Below are 22,830 nucleotides of genomic sequence, written 5' to 3'. Positions count from 1 at the left end.
CACTACTATCAAACACTTGGTGGAGCTGTCAAGCTGACTCCACTAAAACTCTTTGGTAAAACTACTGTAAAATAAGAGATATCTTAGAGAGCAAATCTGCAGATGAAAATGAGAAAAGAGACAGGTTTGTGTGGTTGTGGCTCGATACTACATTTGATGTTTTTTAATGCCATCTTTCATGGTTTGTTGTTGTTGGTTTTATTTAAGGCACAGCAGGAAAAAATATTGTTTTATCATGCACTGGTCAATTTTGAGATTTTGGACTACTTTGGGCGTCTTTTTTCAGACTAGGGGAAATAAAATGTCCAAAATATACATTTATTATTTATTACATTTTACTATAGTTTGTCTTTGTGCATCTGTAGATTTCTGCTAAAATTTAGCATTCTAAGGTAACATGTCTTCCCGCTATCGCTGTCTGCACCGTAGCCACACCTCCTTCACTCTAGTGCTCAGCCCCCTCCTGTTCCTGTACACCCACAATTGCATCCCCCGACATGGAGATAACTCTTTTTGCAGATGACACCACCATCATCAGCCGGATTTAAAATAACGATGAGCATTAATATTGTGAGGAAATCAACAGTCTTGCAGAATGGTGCACAGAGAACGACCTACTGCTCAACGTCAGCAAAACTAAAGAGCTGATTGTTTATTTTTTGGAAAAAGAGGTGAAGACACACACAGCAGGCGAACAGTTTTAGGTTCCTGGGAATCAGCATCACAGACAACCTGTTTTGGTCCTCCCACATCTCCAAGTTCTAGTTAATTTTTACAGAGGAGCAATAGAAAGCGTCCTGACTGGAAACATCACAAACTGGCATGGGATGTGTACAGCCCAGGACAGGGGGGCTCTGCAGCAGGTGATTAAAACCGCTAACAAGATTTTTGGTACCCAGCTACCTAGCATTAAGTGATATCATTAATGTGAGGTGATACTAAAATCCAGGACCCACCCAGCCAAAGACTGTTCACCCTGCTGCCATCTGGCAAGACATACAGAAGAATCCACTGTCATACTAACATTTAAATTAGTTTTATTTGGGTGACTTATTATATTCACCCATCTTCTTTATATCATTTTTGTAACGTTTGTTTATGTGAGTAGCATAAAGTGAACTACAACTTTAATCTAGTCTTAAAATAATGAATAAATCTACCTCGTTCCTTTTAATACATGTTGTTTGTTGTTTTTGTCCAGGGCCTGTGGTCATGATAACCCGCTCCATTATTCAATACGACTAACTATCAAATTTAAGACGTTTAAAGATCGTGCTGACGTTTAAGGTGTTTAAAGATCTTTACTTCAGCGATGTGTCTGAAAATATGATGATGCAATCATTTTATCTGGAGAAAGACTCACCAAATCATTGGTCTTCTGTGAAAAGCAAAAAAACACTGGCTTTTGATGCAGAATGGTGGATTTTTGTCTACAAATCCGTCTTTGGTCAACGAGCATACAGTGGAACTACAAAACAGGTTTCATTTTGTAGTTTGACCAAGTCATCAGATAAATTGTAAGTAGTTACGGCTAAGTTTGCCACAAACAGTTGTCTTTGTAGCTGCTGAAGATATTAATGTTAATAATTATATTGCAGTGTTAATTTGTTGCTGTTAAACATGCTTTGCTTTAAAGGCTTTTCCACTGGTTTTTACAGAGACATGATGCGTTAATAAATAATGTTTTCCACAGTGTAGGGTTTGGCATACTGAACATACTGATTTAGAGCCTTTGGTTAAATTCAGATGCTTGAAATTAAGAGATCATGTGATTTCAAAATTAGTTTTAAGTCAAAGGCAGTCCAATAATGATCCTGGACTTTTTCTTTTTGTTATCATCACGGCACAAAATACAGAAAACACAAGCTCCTCAGATTCTCCTCTATGCATCAGGGCAATCAGGAATCCTCATAGGAGTGTGTTTGTGTGTGTGCTTCGAAGATTAAGTGTAATTGCTTCGACACTTTGGCCAACCCTGTCTAGACTTAAATTAGCTGTTGGACTGTCTTTCTTTGTCTTTGTCATTCTCTCTGTCTTTCTCTCTCCATGTCATTGTTAAGCTGTGTCAGCCTGGAGACAGTGCAGTATTAGCATCATTACCATCACCACACAATCACACACACACACAAAATTCGCACCCTGCCAGTGGCACAGTCTGGCCCACTGAGTTGAATGTTAACTTGTCTAGCTGTCAGTGTTTGACATGCAACAGAGCTGTAGGGAACCACAGTTTGGCTACAGTTGCAATCCACGGCACTTGTAGATGGGCATGCTGGTGTAATTCTGTAGTATATAGTGCTTTGCGCCCGTATAGTTGGGGGACAGAAGAGACAGAATAAAAATCAAAGCAGGAGAGTTCGTTGAATGGGTCTCACAGTGTTTGTGTCCTTTTGATTGGAAATGTGAGTTTGTAACAGAAGAGCAGGTATGGATCAGCTTTTCACACTACGTATACCACATCACGTGACCATGATGTGACCAAAATATTTAACTTTGCAATTCAAAATGTTGTAGTTTGTTCATATACATCACACAATACAGCCGCATAAGCATTGCAGATTCAAAATATTAATGAAATGGCATAAAGTTTATAGATGAAACACATATCTTGGCTTGTGCCTTGTTTTTCTTCTCTTGAATTCTGTAGTGGGTAGTGTTGTGTTTTCTCTTTCCTTTCAGTGTTAATAATGTGTAAGAATTGAAGTCATTTGAGGCCTCAGTTTTATTGAAAGGCTGTGATGAATCTGACTCCTGCAGTGTGAAACCAAAAGCTCATCTGTCCTCAATGTCAGTAAGGGCAAACCTTTAGTTCTGCCTCATTTTCCTTCCCCAAGCTCATTTTGCACAGCACCTAAAAAATCCAGCAGCTTCTTTTTCTGATTTGAAACTAGCCAAATAATTTTGAGATAAAACATAAGGAACTGTTAATTCTAGAGGTAAACCTAAGAGCGTACTACTATAGGGCTGTCCCCGACTAAGGATTTACATAGTCGAATTAGAATCGTCAAGTCCTGCCTATAGTCGACTGATAGTCGAATCATGTGTGTTTTTGTGCGCAGCGATTGTGAGCGCCGGGGGGGTTTAGCGAAAATGGCACGATCCTTGTTTCAGTGCGATGTTTCGATTGTGAGACTAGGTGCGTTTGACTTCATGCGGCTCTGCGCAGCACACACATGCTGGACTTAAAATAAGGCATGCTGGTTAGAAATTGTGTCCGACTTTCGTCGGTGCTGCAGAACGTCACCATGTCACTTGACAATAAAACCTCGCGGGAGCAAGGCGGCTGCAGGCGTCGAGTCCGGCGGCCGCAGTTGCTTTTCCCCAGCTGCATCAAGTTGGAACCACACTTTTGCCTGGTCTCTGGTTTTTGGCAGTTTTTGGCAGTTTCCAAACAGCTTCAGTTGCATTACAACCACCCACTGGATTGGAGCCGGGCTTACCCCAGTTTATTGTAGCCCAGGAAAATAAAGACAAATGCAATCAGATTTGTTCTCTGGCCAACCGAGACCGAATGTGGCTACTTGTAAATGAAAGTTTATTAATTGGCATCTGTATTTTATCCGGATGCTAAGATTTAACACAATGGCATTTAGTACAGATATCAAATTTTTTGCACAAGCCTTAAAAAAATCTGTGCATATTATGTCCTCTCAATAACATTGATGTTTATTTGAAATATGATATTCAGTTGCTGATAGCACAGAATGACCACAGTACAGAGAGTATGAACTTGTGGAAAAATGTCCTTTAGTTGATTCTGCTGATGTTTTTATTACTTTTAACATTCACAAAGCTGCTATTTGAGTGTGCAAATAAAGCATCTGAGAGGTTTCAAAGACAGATTTTAGCAGTTGTAATTTCTTTCAGGAATTTGTAGTAGAAACAAATGTTTTAATAACAAGTTACATAAGTTGATGTATATCATACAGTTTGAATGTGAATACATTTTTCTCTACAATCACTGCAGCAGTTGCACTCAAAATATGAATTTGAGAGAGAGACAGAGAGAGAGATTGAGAAGGAGCAGGTATTAGGGGTGAATAATTATGCACACCAAGCAAGGCAAGTTTATTTATATAGCACATTTGAACAACAGGGTAATTCAAATTGCTTTACATAAGACATAAAAGCAATAGGGAAATATAAAGATTTTAAAAGAGTTAAATAGAAAATAAAAAGAGGCAGCTCTCTCACCATTGCTTATTTCACTCCTTTGATTCCCCATCTCCCACTCTATCCTTTTTTCAACACTTAGGGACTCTAACCCTTATTCCTTAGATACAGTTGTCACTGTAAATCCAGATTGTCCACGCTACAAACTCTGGTAACAGTGGTTGACAGCGGGACCCTGTCAACAAGTTACTTAGGTACTCTAACCCTAAGGGGACTCTAACCCTTTAACACTTAAGCCGCATTTTGGATCTCTTTTCAAGGAACTAAAAGGTTCTTTCAGCCCATTGTTGTGTGCATTTCCACCCTGGTCTAAAGACCTGCAAAGATGGGCAAATTATCAGGTGACGTAAGACTAAACTGCATACAAAGCAATGCACTGGCATCATTATTTGTAACCACTATCCATGGGCAAAATTTATAAATGAACATCAGATATTACTGGAATATAATGAAAAACTACAGGCTATACTTGAACATTAAAAACAGCTTTGTTTGTGGGAGTTTAATGAAGAGACACACAATAAAGTTTGTTACAAATTTAATAACACACTTGATAAAGCCATCAAGTTCTTAAAATAACTCCAGCACATATAAAGCAACACAAAAGTAAAATGGCTCCGTGTAAAAACTTCCTGACTGATGAAAACTTAAAACAATAACTTCGGACCCAGTATTTAGTGTAATGCCGCATTCAGACCAAACGCGAATTTTCGCCTTGCGCCGCTTTCCTCGTGTGAGTACATTCGCTGCAAGTGTTCGCACACAACGCGAGAAGGCGATTTTAATGCGATAACGTTAATAAACACAACTTGCCATTACTACAGCTGTATGAACCCAAAGTAAACTTTTTGCTGTGATTAAATAGCAATAAACGGATCAAACTGATGCCGTAATAACTACAATATCATGCAGTTTTGTTAGGACATATGAATTCATGCTTTGTCAGATCTTTCAGGAAGACAGCAGGACAACAACTTCTAAAATGTTTGTTTTCTGAATGGAGTTCGGGTCGATCAGGGCTATGCTAACGTTAACTTGGTCACAGTAAAGTACAACGATAGCTGGAATAAAGTTACATACACATGTTTTCTGAACTCACCAGGTAGTCCAAACTCCTCGCTTTCTTTTCTCCCAGCAATGTCCAGTTTTGTCCGGTTTTTAAATAAATGATGAAGTAGTGCCAAACGACGCTAACAACACTTGAACCGGATTTACACGGAATCTAGCTGCTGAGAAGCTGCTGAGAAGCTTGAGTGAAGGTAAATCAACGTTGTAATCATAAAAACTGAAGTAAAAAGCTAATGTAATAAAAGCAGTTTACTCTGAACTCCTCCGTCGAGCAAACGGCGTAGTTGCCAGCAAAGTCCAGTCTGACCACGGGTGTTTATTTGTCCGAAAGCTGGAGCGCTGCTCCCTGCTCCTCTAGCTCAAGTTTAGCAGCTCTCAGCCGGCCAGCAGATTTTTAATCGCCTGCTCTCCCTGGCCCTCTCCACACAACGCTCTGAAGCTGTCGGTGACGTACGGACAATCTCAACGTTGATAGGCTATCGCGACTCAGCGCCATGCGAATTCCTTCTCTTCACCTTCGCGTCGACGGCACCGCCCCCTTCGCATCGCTTCACGCCGCCCGACAGGAAATCGCGGCTTTACGCGTCTTTGCATTGACTTTGTATGTAAACACACCGCCCCCCGAACGCTCGCTTCGCTTTTGGTCTGAAAGCACCATAACTCCGTCAGCTGTTCCCTGTAAACACACCGCTGCACGCTGGCTGTTATTTCCGAGCAATAGGCTACATTTAATGCCGACATATGATCTCAGGCAAACATCGGTGAAACTTGTGTGGATAACACACTTGATAAAGCCATCAAGTTCATAGAATTACACCAGCTCAGAGAAAGCAACACAAAAATAAAATCGCGACAATTCGGAAAGTTATTAAAACATTTCCAGCTGACAAGAGCTGCAGATCAGCTGCAGCACTGTGTGTCCGTCTGAGCATCGGAGGAACGGGATTTTTAACGAGCTTTATTACCAGCTGTAATCAGGTGTTCCTTCAGATACAGTATTTAGTGTAAATTCTTCAGCTGTTTTCTTTAAACACACCGCTGCACGCTGGTGGACATGGCTGGTGGAGACTTGGGACAGAAAACAGACCTGTCCCAGACGACCTGAAAGGTCTAGATGGTTCATAATGAGGAAGAAAATCAGAAATGTGTTTTGGCCCTAAACCATTCAGTACCGCAAACGCTTCATAGTCTCCGCCAAGACCTCTGCAATCTGATCAACCTCTGTTACCTACAATTTCCATAGACTTAAAGCGGTTACAGTGCCGTCAGGCGCACATGACCACGACTTGTGTTTTTGATGCAGGTGTAATGCGATTGCCTGTGCCACTGGCGTTAATGCGTTAGTGAGGTATTTGCAATACTGGTGTGCATAAATATTGATATGATCCACCACTAATAAGCAGGGACCTCTGCATTAACAAGTAGTGTGTGTGTGTGTGTGAGAAGCCAAGACACAGTTTCTCTGCAGTAGCATGTGTAAGTGTGTTTATCTCAGGCATTGTATTTTATAATCTTGAGTGCATGGGTCTGCATTTGTATATGTGTGTGTGTTACAGTACAGTAAGACTGCTGTACAGTGGAGCATCCATACCAGCAACCTCACACACATGTAGTTCTGGTGAGGTCATCAAACACACACCTTGGCTGTCACTGCCAATAACTAGGACATGTGTGTGAGTGTGCTGAATTCAGCAGATTTGTCATAGGGAGTATGATGTAAGTGAAGCTTTTACAGCACTTCTGGACACTGACGGATGGACTGACTGACAGACCGAGAAATGAGCCCATCTGACATCCTGAACGAGTGAGACAGACAGAGGATCTGAGGCAACCCAGTCTCACATTAAAATGTGTAAAAACTATGTTGATCCAAAGCACAAGACTAGTTTAACAATGATGGCCGTAAAATTTTGAGGTGGTCTTCGATTACTTGCCATCCGGTCAACGGGTAAAAAGACAAGAAATACCTCAAAATTTCTACCTGGATATCTTACATTTTCATGTCGAGCCATAAAGAGGCTGCATTTAGCAGCTGATGGGAGAAGCAGTACCACCAGTCTCACAGTCACAGTAACAGGATTTGCATCATGTATTCAATGGCCATGGGGTTGCACCATTATTACAGAACATCTGGAGTGCGTTGTTATGCTGTTACTGGTTGTCAGGACCACAACACCAGCTATACCCAGGGGAGAGAAAAAATACCTGAACATTTCTCTGTTTCTTTCATTTTCTTTCCTCTGTCTCTCTCTGCTTCCATGTGTTTATTTCGCCTTCATTTATTTGCTCTGACGTCATACATCTCTCCCTTACTATATTTTACTCTATTAGATCATTATTTTGTTCTGTGTCATTCATTTTATTTCTTGTAAAAGGTGCTCACTTCTCCTCCTTTGTCTCTTTCCACTTCACATCACTCTTTACTCCCTCCTGTATTATACCAGTCTGGTTTATTTTCACTGACAAAGGAGCGTTATAAACATATAAACGATATAAACATTGCATGGTAGCACTGGCCTAGGAGACAACCATACTTATTGATTTCTGTTAAACAGTTTGTCTCATCTGTCTCACATCAGTTCTTGTAACCAGGTTTGTTGCCAGTCATGTTAGTTTAAACATTTGGCTTTGATTAAGCACTTTAAAGGATTAAAGCCTGGTTACACAAGAAAGTGACACAGCTACATTTTTCCCTGCATCCTTGCAAAATGGGAAATGTGCTAATAGCTGGGTGATGTAGGGACAACTCACTGAAGCAAGTTGATGAACTACTGTAGCTTGTGAGCTAGCTTGATAAGAATGCTATGGCTAGTCTGTAAAGGTTCAAGGGTTTAAGGTTCAAGGTACCTTTATTATTCTACAACACAGGGCTACATAATATACAATTCTTTTTTTATTACATTAAAAAATAAAAACTATGTAAAGAGTTTCACGAAGGTTGTGATACGGTAATGTCTCCATTATGGTCACAAGACCTCTCCGAGCGAACTAGTTTGCAGTTGATTTTGATCTGAAATGTTGTCAATTCAAATGCTGGCATGACCGAGCTTTAATACTGCTGATATTCTATATTTTTCAAATTGTCAGCCAAGTCAATGAATAGACCAAAATCAGGTTAGTTTCTTTAAACAGTTTCACATTTCAGTTTTACAAACAGCTGCTGACTGTTTGAGGGCATTTTCTCAAGTGGCCCGTAGGTTAGAGGGTAAGGCAGGCAACATTATATTTATTTCCTATTGTCAGCAAATCCCATTGAATTGATCCTAACAACAAGTATTGTCTAAATATTGAAAACCTGATATTTTTATTTCTCTACTGTTGTCCAAAAACTATTAAAAGCCACACTGTTGCACTGGGTGACGTATTTATTAATTTCCATGAACACTGTAGTTTATTTAGTATTTAAATAATTATAAAAATGAAACTTTATTTGTGAAGATTTACATTTTCAGTAGGAATCAACGGGTGTCAGACTGTGTCACAAACAGGATAGGGACGTTAGAAAGTTTTGAGAGACAGACTAACACATTGTTTTGGTCTTGTCATGGGATGTGTTGACAGTAAGAAAATTATTGCAGACTATATCTTTTAAAATGTAATTTATTTGTTTTCAGCACCGACAATACCACTGTTGATTGAGGCTTCCAGTCATCGCCACTATGATTGCATTTGTTTACAGGAGTTACATCAAACATTCAATGTGGCATACAGTAGGTCCTTCAGTTTAACACATTTTTACTCAGTTCTTTATGCTCTCAAATAGCTCAATGCTTCCATTCTCTGCCTGCCTTCTTCCCCCTCTCTGTTTTCACTTCTATTTTCCATCCCTTTACTATCCACTGCCTTCCTCAGCCCTAAGTGCTTGCCTCTCTCCAGAGACAGTGACAGCTGTGACTGAGCGTGGGATGCTGTAGTTTGACACTAACCTCCCCTTGTCCTTGGCTTACAGAGAAAGACATTACTGTTGCAACATACGCACGCGAGTGTTAAATGTATGAAACTGGGGTCAGGCCAAGAACAACATGATAGCATCAGGAGATAGTGATGGAGGAAGATGGGATTTTATCATGGTTTTTCATGTTTGTGTTAACATGTCTTGGGGGTAAATGTCTAAACATCAGGGAGACAGAGAGAAAAAGTAAAGCTTAAAAGGTTTTCAGTAACCCCTCCGTTACCTATAACTATAATCCTCTACTGTTGGAAAATGAGCAGCCTCCCTGGAGCAGTTAATGAATGGTTATTTTGTTCAAGAGTAACGTGTGTAGATGCTAAAAGAAGAGAGAGAATTATTCAGTCAGTTTCTCAGTCCAGTGATTTTTATCTGAACCTGCTTCTTTAACTTTAAATTCCAAGTATCAAAACCTAGGACTACATGTTTGTTACAGCTTCTTTGAGTATTGATAGGTTCCTATTAGACGTCATACATCAGATAATGACAAAACTATAATTGCCTTGTGGAATTTTGGCAGGTTTATTACACTGATTTGCTAAATGGTTTCTCTACAATTACATGTGAAGGTCAAAACTACAGTCATGCCGAATGAGTTTACTGTTGACTTGATTAAAAAATGTCAGTAACAGATTATAGAAATTATTATAATTGCTTTAAAGAAATATTGCAACTGAAGGGTTAGTCCATAAAATGCGTATGTAAATATAGAGGCAGCATGTTTGTCCAGAGGCTGCCTGCCATTATCTGGAAGCTGCAATCATGCTTTGAGCTAAAGTGCAATTGGGTTCAGTCTTGGCAACCCTACATGATATGGTCCATCATTGCAAAGTGCACATCAGCAAGCCCCAAACCAATCCAGAGGCACTGCACAGTAGACAGCCCCGCACTTTGACCTCTGAGAAGAAATGTATGAGTTGGAGGCTATGTCATGACCCTTAAAGGAGTACTCAACAATTTAAGTGTTGCAAGTTGCAGGACTTGTGAGAGACAGAATAGAAAAAAAGAATGGTTGAAATTGATGAAGCAGGGCTCCACATATCCTCACATTTAGCCTGTACTATGGTTGAGCTCCAGAAATGTTCCCTCCATAGGCCTAATGTAAATTCCAACTTCTTTCTAACTCCAGTTTGTAAAGTGGGCTTTCTGTTAAAAGATATATATGGTGCAAGCCCAAGCTAAGATAACCCCTGATGACTTGACAAAGCTCCTCCAGTGCCACAGAGGACATTATGCAATCACAGGGTGAGTAGTACTCTTTATGAGTTTCCCTTACAAATGATGTGAGCACAGGTGGTTTCCACCTGCTGGGCATTTCTGCCTGACGCACCTCTGACGGTGCTATTGTGCCGCCTGCAGCGTTGTCAGCTGGGAGCCACCCTGAGTTCCCCTTTCAGATGGATGTGCACTTACTGTACTTTTCAGTCAGGCTACCAAGAATCCACGTTTTATTTTGATATTAATTGCATGTTCTGCATGAATGCTTAATTGTTACCATTAAAGAATAAGGCAAAGTACTGAGGATGTTAATCTTTATAATAAGGCTTAGTAATTTCCAAAAACAGCTGGTATCTTTTAACAAACATTATTCAAACTAACTACATTATGTGTAATCATGGTTTGGGAGAAACATGTCACCCAGAGCAACGGTGTGGCTCTATCATGTTTTAGGACAACAGTGGAGTTCATATAGAATAGATCATCATCCATTCAGTTGCAATCATTTGAGCAATGAAAGTAGTTGTCTGAGAAAGTTGCACTTTCACACAATTTTCTGTGTTTTAGGGAGAAGCTACGACCCAAACGACCTGAGTCATTAGTTGTTCCTTGTCGTTAATAAGCACGTCTCTTTGTGTCCCTTCTAAAATATATATTATTGTGGTTTTGTATTTGTGCAGCACAGTGTTGACAGTATTACTTGGAACATTCTGTCTCAGCACTGGAACTCAAATCAGTTTCTGATGCCTGAAAAATATATATTTAAATAACTAACTTAACATCATAAACGTGCGACGAGAAAAAGCTTTAGTCGGGGGCAGCCCTAAAAATAAGGATAAACGAAATGCAAAGACAGACGCAAAACCTTGATGGACCTACAACGAACAGACAATTGTTGGAGACCTTAAAAGATTGTTGAAAGACAGAAAAAGAACAGCAGAAACGCAGATATGTTAATTTTTATGACTAGAACCACCTGATATAAACTGCGATCTGCGCTGGAGCCCACCTATGCAGGCACATCTTACTTTCTGAATAATGTGAACCTTGGCAATTGCAACTTTGCGTTTAACCAAACACAGCAGTGTAATGAGAAATGACCTGAAAGTACAACCAGCCCAGGTCGTGCACAGTGGTTAGCCCAGCAAACTGTACTTCTTCAAACTATGCAACGCTATTGCAGCAAAGCTATTTTTGTGGTGGTTCCCTGCTTGTATATTTTGACTTGTGTCTCCTGGCACTGTGCTTGAAAAAGCTTCCAGTCCAGTGATGCAGAAATGCCATAAAAATCATGTTTGAAAAAAAGAAGGTTTGACCTTGAGGCTTCTTTCTGGCTGCTGTCCTCAGACGACTGTCTGGGTTCTGACTGTCCCCGCATGCTGTGTGTGTGTGCGGGTGGGTTTGTTTGTTTGTGTGGTTTCACCTGGATATAAACCTTTATAGACTCAAAATGGATACAGCCATAAAGGAACACTTGCTATCACAAACACACTTGCCTTCCAGTGTGCCTAAACTCACAGTTAATGCACACTTGTTAATTATTCATGATATCCACTATTACGCTGACGTTGGCCTAGTGTCGTCTTTTTCCCGGAATACATTTGAACCACTGCATCATTTTATAACACTGATATATTTTTAGGTATACGTTGAACAGTCAGGTTCCATATGTATGTCCCAAAAGAAGTTAATATATTATATACGTCACTGTTCTGTTTTTATTGTAGGCTGTTTATCTTTCCACCTGGTATTCAGGACCATGGACGGATACATACTTTATAGTGCTTGTTATGTAGGTACTAAAGGGCTTGATTGGAAACAAAAATGAATTAAATAGGATGGAATATGGCCCTGGGTCTCTAAAGACTTGAGGTGTGTGATCAAGGGTTAAGTAAAGGATGTCAGGGCTTCACCACTGATGAGACAGAGTGGCAAACAATAAAACTAGCACAATCTCATGAAATCCATGACAAACGCTTTTTATTCATAGCACATTTGGGAAGGACATACTGTTTGTTTTGCTGACAGGCATTCATTTAATTATATGGTCTTTTTCTTACATAAATATGGAAAAATCAGGTGTCGGATGTCATTGTGTTACAGCTAAATGTGCTAGATTACTGCTCATCCGTGAAACAACAGTATAAGTAGTGTCAACTTATTTTTGATCATGTAATGGCTGCTGAGGGAGGAAGTGTACTTTGAGTAAATATTTGTATTATCTAGTTGATTACATCATTTAATTGTTATGATAATAGTTTATAATATATAGCAGGTTTCATATCTGCTACTCAATAGGATTTGGTAGAATCAATAGTGCAAATCTTCTCTTTACTTTCTTGTCAAACATCTGTGTCTTGGTATGTGTGCCTCAGTGGGTGGCACACATGCTTCGATCCTTTAAGCCACGTTCGCCGTCTCTAAGTAGCAAGTGTTGCTGAGGGAATCTCAGACGCTCTCGTCCTCCTCCTTGCGTAACCATGGTGATAGTCCCTTCAGCGACATGTTGTGTCGCCTCACTGTCAAAAGATATACTCACACACAGACACAGAATACACACTAACAGGCCGGAGAGGCTGGTTTTGGGAAGTTGTGCGTGTTAGTTAAACAGCTGACAGAGCAGAGTGACAGACGGACAGATTGAGTTTGTTTTTAAAGCCTGCAGGAAGCTAGATGTGTTTGTCAGAAACATGTAGGTCATTCATCCTGGGTCAGGGTTTCAATAGCTAATGTATTTCTGAGATGTCATAACTAGCTAGTGTTTTCACAATCATGAAGTTTTAGTTGATGATTTATTTGCTTAACAAATCATTGTGATTAATTCTGTTTACTAATATAGTATAAGCCTAATAATAGTTATAATACATTTACACCTAATGAAGAAGAAACTTTCATTGACATTGAACATATAAATAAATTACATTTTTGTTTCCAGTCTTTGTAAACAAAAACCTCATGCTCTGCTGCACATAAATGTACAGTTGTAGGAATCTCTATTTTATTTTTAAAAGTTAATTTGCAACGTGAAAAGACAAAGCCACGTTACAGTCCCAGCATTTTAACTGCAAATTATCTAGTTAGAGAAGACAGACATTCATGTGAGGTGATGGATTTTGGTTTGTGAATAAATAATGACCCAGCAAAAATGAAATGACAGATCAAGCGCCTCATTTATAAAACAAACTTACGATCACTTTTGATTAGGGGTGGGGGGGGAAATCAATACAGCATAGTATCGCAATATTTTCCGTGGCAATATTGTATTGATACACGAACGTCAAATATCGATCTTTTATTGTATAAATTGTACATGAGAAATTTACTTTTTGGTACTATAATAATAGAATCGGTTCCTTTTTCAGTCCACTAGAAAAAGAGTTTAACATTGGGGAGACAATATGTTTAAAATCGCAATAATATCGTATTGTGACATAAGTATCGTGATAATATCGTGTCGTAGGGCCTCTGGTGATTCCCACCCCTACTTTTGATCTTCAGTATGACTTAGACAGAAAAGAACGTAATAATACGTGTTAATTGGATTCAGTCTCCTCTACCATTGCTGTGATCTCATCTTCCAAAAAGTTGGAACGAAAATAGATTGATTGACTGAAAATGATAGTCGTCAGCTCAAATAATTGCTATGAGGCAGTCATGTAATAACTGTGACAGGCCTAGTCATAAACTTGAAATGTATGGAATAAACAATGTAGGCAATGAAAATCTTTGAGCACAATGTACAGTAGTAAAAAAGGGATGTTCTATTTGGTACTTTGGGTAACATGGTATATGGGAAATTTGATCTAACAGGAATCCAAGCAGGAGAATAAGAACATGTGGTGTTCTGACAGAATTATGAGCTAATCGAGGATGTTTCTGTTTATTGATTGGCGATGACGTTAATAATTGTCTTTATCTCCTTTAGGTCCAGGGATGATGTCATCTAAGATGTCATCAGGGGTACACCAAGACTCACCTGGACAGCCTGCCTTCAGCTCTGACTACCTGTCTGGTGAGGGGGGAGGGAGTACTAGTTATTTATCACAAGGTTTCCCCACTTTAGAAGAAGTTTGCAAAGGAGTATTTTTTGCAGAGGGTCCAGAGGGGCTGTAGGTCAATCCCCCAAAATAACACTTACCAGGAATGACACTTTGGGCAATTCCATGTTTCTAATAAATATGTACAAGTAAAAACGTAAAATGTTCACAAGGACCTAGAAAATAATTTTATGCTAAAATCACACACTTGAGAGACTAGTAAAATGGCGGGTATCAAAAAATATTGACCCCACAACATAAGGGCATTGTCACATTATTTATGTGGTCACTATAAATACATAATCCTCCACACACACATATACAACACTAAATGTCTAAATTTTAAGACAATTTATTGAAAGGAAAAAATCTAACCACTATAATCACGCAAATATAAAATCACATAAACAAAAATGGGTCTGGAGGTGAACCTGTTGAATGGTATAGCATGCCAAGGCTGGGTCTATAGTGTTTAAAGAAAAGAAAAGAGCAGGAAGAAGATGCATGTCACCATGAGCCTTCATTGCATTTTCCTTTTGTTGCTATGCCAAATTCTTTGTTCATAGGCCTTTTTGACTTGGCGTAGTAGTAGGAATAGCACAGACGTTACAGTAACATTAATTATGGCTATTATCTATTCAAGTGTCCCAGTAAGCCACCACAGTGTGACAGTGAGCCTGCATGAACAATGCCAGAACCCAGAAACTCAAGAAGCTAAATGAAATTCTGCCATAATTCATTGTATTATTTAAACCTTTGCTTTTCCTACTGTGACATCTTAAAATCACCAAAATTGTGGTGTATTGCCATTTTTTGTGTTTCCATTCAACCTAACATACTGCATGCACACATTTAAAATGCAGCAGGATCATGTTTAATATTTCTAAATTCTACATTTGCTTTGCCCATATGTGTTCTCTTTTTTTTCACTCATCCAGCTCATTTTGACTCTCTGCCTCTATTATCATCTCTCTTATTCCAATTGACTCCCCCCCCTCTCAGGTCCTATGATGGGTGGGAGGACAGATCAGTGGAGCTTGAACAAGACAAAGGACAGCAGCATGCCTGACTCATTTCTAGGTCCACTTTACTTTTTCACCTCCTGTGTACTTTTTACCTCTGACTGCACACTTAGAAGCAGGTTATATTATACTATCCATCTTTAAAATATGGCCAGAATTTAAAAGAAAAAAAAAATGAACTTATATTATCAAAAATATATGATGAAGTAACAGTTCTGACGTTATGTCAAAGACGTCTGTGTATTGTTTTGCAGAGATATGAAGTTGGCATGCTTTAGGAGATAGGAGATTTGTCTCAGAGGCGAGATTGCTATGTTACACAAGCTCTCTCTATAAACAAAATAAACTCCCAAAATGTCAAGAAAGGAAATATTTGTACACCTATTTTCCTTATCAAATGGAAAAATACAACCTACTGATTTCAAGTTTCTCTCTTTCACCAAACTAATTGCCTTCTTAATTCATCATAAAACACACTTCATTCAAACTCTCCAAAACCATCTTGGTTAGCCTTTCCACTGTTACAACAATCATCAGCTCTGGCCCTTAATTCACCAACTTGAATGTGAGTTCCCTCTTGCTCCTCTCCCACTTGATGCCTCTTCTGTCCCCGCCTGAACCACCATGTCTTCCTCTTCCCCGGAGTCAGACTCCTCGTCTGAGACGCTGTAAATCACTTCTGTGCTGTATTCCCTGTTGTCAGACTGGCCCTCATCAGCCTCTGAGGCTGTGTTCGGTACCAGAAAATGTTCATTATCTCAAGAACCTTCCAGTTAGCTCAGAGTGGTGGCTAGAGTCATGGATTATAAGTGGTGCAAAGTGCTGGAAGGTGGTGGATTGTTTTTCACAGAACCTGGTTAAGAAAAACACTTGTTTTAAGGTAAAACAGCTCACTGTTACTGTGTGTTTATGGCTGTTAAATTAATTGTGTGAAAGTTTGTCAGGCTCTTTGATCAATATACTGGTGATCAGTTTGACTTGGAGTTTCAAAGTGCGACTGGTAGAGGTGCAGTTTGATTGCATATTTGTTTGATTGCTACATCAGAGAAAAACAATCAGGCGTGTGTTTTGAAAAAAATCCTGTCTTGATAGAGTTTGTTATGATTTTAATTGAGTTATGAGTAAATTTTTGCCTGCAGGATTTTTATACATGCCGACAAAATCCAGAATGACCGATGTTCTGTGCTCAGCAGGAAACGGGAGGTATTCCATACAACATTACTTTTTGTTAAGGTAATGTTACTTGTGTGAGGGGGGGGCTCCAGCAGGGCTTCGGTGCTTATAACCTCTGCTGCTCTTTTTCATCACTACCTGTAGAGCTAACTTTCTATCATTGTCATTGCTTTTAAACGATGTTTCTCACTGGACTTTCATGGGTCATGTTAGCCTTCCAGAGGTACTAAAGGTGGGAATTATCCTTCATTGACGTTTTGCCCCTTTAATCCCAGAACATCTCATGGTGTTGGGGCAGTGGACGTTTCAGCTGGATTTAGATACCTAAGTGGTTCCACAATGTGGCTTCTCTGTTCCCCCAGCTATTGTCTCTTCTTCGCAACCAGAGTCAGAAACCTTCATTTTCTGCTTCTTGTCTTTTGTTGCCTTGAAGACAATGTCTCTCTGGAAGCACTGTATAGAGACGCTCACAAAACCGCGGCAGCCAGCATCCACTTAATAGTTTGTTGCTCTCCAACATTCTGCCACTACTTCAGCATACAACAACTTTTTCCTTTCATGTGCTTCCTGGATGACCCCCTCGCATGGAACTGTCAGCTCTACTAACACGCTTCTTGGTTGCCGACCACAGGACGATGTCAGGTCTCAGTGTGGTGGTGGCGATATCGGTGGGGAACCTTAGCTGCTTGTCAAGGTCTGCTCTCATTGACCTGTCATTTCCTGGGGCAAAGACTATTATTGTTTCCTGTGTGGGGCGGTTCTGTACCGATTGTCCAGACATTACAAACTGGACAAGCTGCGTCAGGTGACAATGGGGCTTCTCATTTTCAAATAGGTACTTTGACTGGTTTCCAGGAAATTGCTTAATTTCTAAATCCTAAATAAAGTGACCATAAATAAGCATAAGCTATCATGACGTTGTGGCAGCATGTTTTCTCCCCCTTCCCTCCAGGATTGTTTGTAAAGGGGAAACCCGTCTATTGCAAAGGAAAGGTGTAACCACCCACAACAAATAAAGTCACTAAAGCAACTATGTGTGGAACGTTTATGATTGTAGAATGTTTCAAATTATTCTGATGGCATTTATTATAAATGTTAGAAATATTTAACAATCACAGTAGAAATTATTATTAAATATACAGAGATCTGGAGGCACCGTCAGTCTTCTGTCCAATCAGCTGCCACCTGCAACTCAGCATACTGAGAAAACAACACACATAACAGGATCAAAGGCACCAAAAACTCGCAATCACTCGAATACAAATACCTATTATGACTCCATAACAATATGTAAATAGGCCAATCTGGTTATGGTGTTACCAAATAATTCTATTTCTTGGTCTCAACACTATTACTATACAGTATGTGAATTAAGACTTTTTTAAAATAAAAAGCAGCAAGTGGTATATATATAGTGTGTATAGCTTTTTTATGTACATTTGTCTTAGAGCCAATTGTCTGGTGATGTATCTCTGTGTTCTGTCTCTCCCTCAGGCTTCTCTCAGTCTGGGATGGGGGGGACCATGGGGTCCAGCCTGCCACCATTTCAGACCAGTATGAGCTCCACTCTCGGCCAGAGTGGGATGGGTTCAGCTATGGACACCCAGAAGAATTCAGGCCTGTTTGGTGTGGAAAACAAAACCACAAGTGGAAGCAGTTCGTTTAAAACCAGTGATCTGTTATCTTCTGGTGGCCCGGGAATCCACTCTATGGATCATTCTACAGGTATCAGACAGAGGGTTGGTTGTACGTGTTTCCATATGCTGGGGCAGGAGAGGAGGAAGGAGTCAGGAGAATGAGGAGAGAGGAGGAGTTTTAATGTATGTTTCAGGCAGTGTTGGATTTGTCACACAGTTACAAAGAAGGTTAGAGCTAGATCCCTGGCCCAAATTGAAAAGTCAAACTCTTAAGAACCTAAAATGTTATGCTAATCTTGTTTTTAGAAATTTGCATAGGTTTCTGTAACAGGGCAGCTGGGACAAGCGGTGGCAAGAGAAGAGTAACAACCTGATTACACAGGACATGCTTTCAGCAGCAGAGGGCAGCCTTTTCCAGCTGTTTTTAAGGTGGAACAGTTCCAGCTCAGTTTTTAGTTTGCTGGTTGCCTCATGGCTTCACGCTTTGTGTACTTTGCTATTCTCTTTTGCTACTGACAAACTGGATGAACAGACAGATGTGACTTATGCAGTGACCCTTTTAAATGATAAACACAGGACATCATTTTATGCCTTCAGTAGTTACTGCAGTTTGATGGAAAAAAAAGCAGCCTATAGGCAACTTAGTGCTTCCAATGAAATTTCTAGTTGCCTCTCACGATGAATTGTCAATGTGTATAATAATCAATAGCTGCTTGAGTGAATAACATTAGCTGAATGTGTGGTTGCTGATCAACAAACCCACAAACCCACAGGAGGATTTAACTGCAAAGATAGGACAACACACCATGCCCTTTTCAGTCTTCTGTGTAACACTACATTTCATATTCAGATATTTATTTTCATTCAGGCAGACCGTAACTCCTCCTAAAAGCCTCAGGCGAGGGAAATAGGCAACAAATAAAGAATTCAGCGACAGAACCCCAAAGCCCTCATCTGAACTTTAAAAATGACTCAGTGAGTTTCAGTGCATTACTTATTAAACATTTAACCAGCTCTTATTCAGGATTTTATTCTTTACCTCTTCTCCGTTCTGTTTTGTTAGACTGCGTTCAGACTGCAGGCCAAAGTGACCCAAATGAAATACTTTTTCTCATGTGTGACTCAGATCTGTTTTTTTTCCAGTTTGATTTGGGCCACTTTCATATACAGATACAAACTGGAGTCCAATCTGGGTCACATTAAAAGGTGCAGTAAACAATTCTGTAGAAATCCAACACCGTGACAAAAATCCTGATATAGAGCGACACAGCAGGTAATGTAATTAACGTTAGCTAAGTCGTGAGTTAGCATGCTGTTGTTACAGTTGCTGCTGCGAAACTAACATTAAGCTAACATGCAGAGAGGACTAGACCCAGGGCCACCACACCTGCTAACAGCAATATTCACAAATCTCCTGATACTATAGCTGACATCACAACATCAGCATGTCTTAATAAACTAGAAAGTAAGCTGAATGTCAGCGGGCAAGTCATTCTAGCCACAAGTCATGGCTGGAAAAGTGATGTGTGGCTCGGTCCAAGCCACTTTGTTTGTTTCCCATTTAAAGAGCCAGAGCTGTGTACAACATTTTTTTCAGTGCACACACAGAACGGACAGCGGACCGTGAGGAGATTTTTCAAAAAAATCTCAGCATAAAGGCCTGCAGTGTGAACGTAGCCTTAGTGTACTAAATCAGCTAGCTTAAAGCTTGCTGTGGTACAAGCTGATTGTTATGTAACAGTTATGTTGTGATCTGTGTCATCTGCGCAAAATAAAGGACAATACACTGCAGGATATTTCAACAGACATCTTTTGGAAACCAGGGATAAATTAAGGAAAGATTGTATTTTACCCCAAATGAGTAGTTACCTAACAATATCTGCAATAATGACAGCATTATTTAGAATGAAAATTGTAGTTATATTTGTATAAAAAAACCCTCCTCATTACATTTTCAAGGAAGAGACTTTAGTGATGTAACCACATGCTGCCATTTTAAAATTCTATGTTTAGCTGTCCGCTCCATCACACAAAATATCTGCAGACATTCTGTAAATGAACCAATCCTGTCACATAATTTGCATGACAACCATACATTAGGGCTGGACGATATGGCCAAAAATGTTATCACGATAAAAAGTTTCATATCTTTTGATATCGATAATTATCACGATAAGTATCAAATCATTATGTCTTTCGAGTTTAAAGACTGATTTTTGCTTCTAATTTGTGTATGATTCAAGTGGATAAAATCAAACATTTATTGACTATTTATTGAACATTTGTTATATTGTTATTGACAAAAATTATGTTGCGATAATTATTGTTATTGTTTTATTGTCCAGCCCTACAATACACACAGGCTACAGTATAGAGAACACATATATATACTATAAACAAAAACAATATAGACAGATTGAGACAATGCAATGAGCAGAGTGCAAAGGATATAGTAGTAAATTATTATTATTATTATTATTATTATTATTATGTACATGTCACAGGTGGATGAGATAAACAGGTGCACATACGCATCCATCATACATGTACACATGTACACAGTGCGATGGAGCATAGTGCAAAGGATGCTGGAATATGAGCAGATAAACATGAAACATTGTTTTTGTGCCTTAAACTGCATTAATTACAACAGTAATGAATAATGGAAATGTTTATTATCTCAAGAAGGACGCTTCCTGGTTAGCTCACAGTACAGAATTAGCGATGAGCTCCACCTCCAGCTATCTGTCAGAGCGCTGGATTTCATATTGTGCAAAGTCATATCCATAATGAGGGAGAACATGTGTTTGTAATAACATTAATAATGACTCTGTTCTATTTAAGTGTCCCAGTAAGCCATGACAGAGCACCAGCATGCACAATATCAGAAAATTACAAAAGACACTCACTCCAATAGTAATGCAAGTGTCACGATTGCTTTTGCACATATGCATTGAAAAATCTAAATCTAAAGATGTTTAAAGAAAAAAGGCTTTTTCTTTAGTAAAGATTTAGCTGTTTAAATAGCTGTGTAATTTATCTTTATGCCTTTCTCTTAATTGTTCTTTCTATAAGAGCATTTATTAGGGCAGCTGAATAGGTCATTCCTGCTGGCAGGCATAATGAAACTTTTAGAGTAATGGCAAGTCATATCTTTCTGCTTCCTGCTGCCTCACATCACGTAAATTCTAAAGAAGCCAAACGATGATCATCTTTTCATAAAAAAGTTACTTTTTTCACAGAAGGAGTCTCTAGTCCGGTTGGATCAGTCTATCCTCTGTTTAGCCAAATAAGTAAGCATAATATATTTGCACAAGTAACAAAAGTACCACCTGTGACCTGCTCTATAAATCCAAATAACTGTCGTTTACACTTATTGTCTCCTCTCCGATTCACTAGTTTTTGTGGCCTGGGTGCATTTAGATTGATGCTTAAGACTTGCAGTGTATGGACATCGGTATTTTTGTAGCTACTAAACTTCTGCTTGGCACTGACGATACATTTTCCAACCAGTTCTGTCTACCACCGCTCTGTCTGTGTTGCCTGTTTTCAAACTGTGTTCCTGTGCTTGAAACTGTTCTACATACCTGTTCTTCATGAAATTTTAGATTAACTCTCACACAGACAGCCAGCACTCAAACATTAATGTTTCGCTTGGCAGTTTGCCAGACTCTAGATTAATATCCCATTAAATACCTTTTCACATTAAATATAGATGATAATGCCCCGGCCTCGTCCCTTCTCTGAGCTGTTTATAGCCGGGGAAGCATTGGAGGCCAAAGGGAGAAAATAGCAACTTTTAATCAATTTCATAATACAGGGAAGTGTCAGAGGAACGCACCTTTTTGTGGATTCACATCCAGTGATGTAAGACTGAGAGGAAAAGAGGAGAAAGGAGGGTGAAAACTGACATGGAATACTAATTTAGACAGTTGGAGGGCATGATGAGCAGACTGAGAGAGCTGTATAGGTCAGAGAGATTTATTTATGTGGTCTGTTCCTCTATCTGTCTGTTCATCTTTCAGTCGCTCCTTGTTGAGCTGATAAAGTACTTGTCAGGAATAAATGAGAAATATGTCTTCAGAGGGGAAAGCCATCCCCAAATGTGATGACTTCATCCCCAAACGAGAGAAGACAGTGGGGTCAGACAAATGAAGTGATCATTTCAGTGCAAGCTGAATTTCTTTAGTTGACTGTTAAAGCTTGCATGTGCACAGTTTGTCATTGTTTTGTGATTCTGTCACATCACACAAGTTTAATGTGTCATTTTGGATCATTTTAGCATTTCTGCATGAATGACAATGATCCATTTACTACCATGATTCTTCATACATGCATGCATTTTTTCTTAATCATGCATGCTAGACACTGTTTGAAATTAGCTTGATTCATTTACTTTTTTATGTAGCTTCAGAGCTCTATTGCTCCCAATGTGTTTGTCTTGCTCTGTTATGTGTGACTGCTTCCTACACGACACCAGCTCTGCTCGCTGGATCATGCTGATAATGATGATGATGATGTTGATGTTGATGATGATGATGATGTTGTTTAGA

General features: G+C 39.4%; 1 protein-coding gene across 4 annotated transcripts in view; it reads left to right on the top strand.

The window, feature by feature from the left end:
• map4l (microtubule associated protein 4 like) overlaps positions 1–22,830 on the top strand; it is a 100,134-nt gene that overhangs the window by 20,028 nt on the left and 57,276 nt on the right. For 3 of the 4 annotated variants that reach the window (XM_038718839.1, XM_038718838.1, XM_038718836.1), the window contains exons 3-5: positions 14,334–14,420; positions 15,448–15,525; positions 18,135–18,365. In XM_038718839.1, coding sequence (XP_038574767.1) covers positions 14,334–14,420; positions 15,448–15,525; positions 18,135–18,365 — 396 coding nt within the window. The remainder of the gene's footprint in view (positions 1–14,333; positions 14,421–15,447; positions 15,526–18,134; positions 18,366–22,830) is intronic. The other variant, XM_038718837.1, reaches the window with a different exon arrangement.

The sequence above is a fragment of the Micropterus salmoides genome, unplaced genomic scaffold (genome assembly GCF_014851395.1).
Source record: "Micropterus salmoides isolate LMB-PRFRI ecotype aquatic unplaced genomic scaffold, ASM1485139v1 Ms_hic_scaffold_14, whole genome shotgun sequence".
In the NCBI taxonomy this organism is placed as follows: domain Eukaryota; kingdom Metazoa; phylum Chordata; class Actinopteri; order Centrarchiformes; family Centrarchidae; genus Micropterus; species Micropterus salmoides.
The sequence above is the reverse complement of the archived record's forward strand: the minus strand, read 5'-3'. Positions and strand labels throughout refer to the sequence as shown.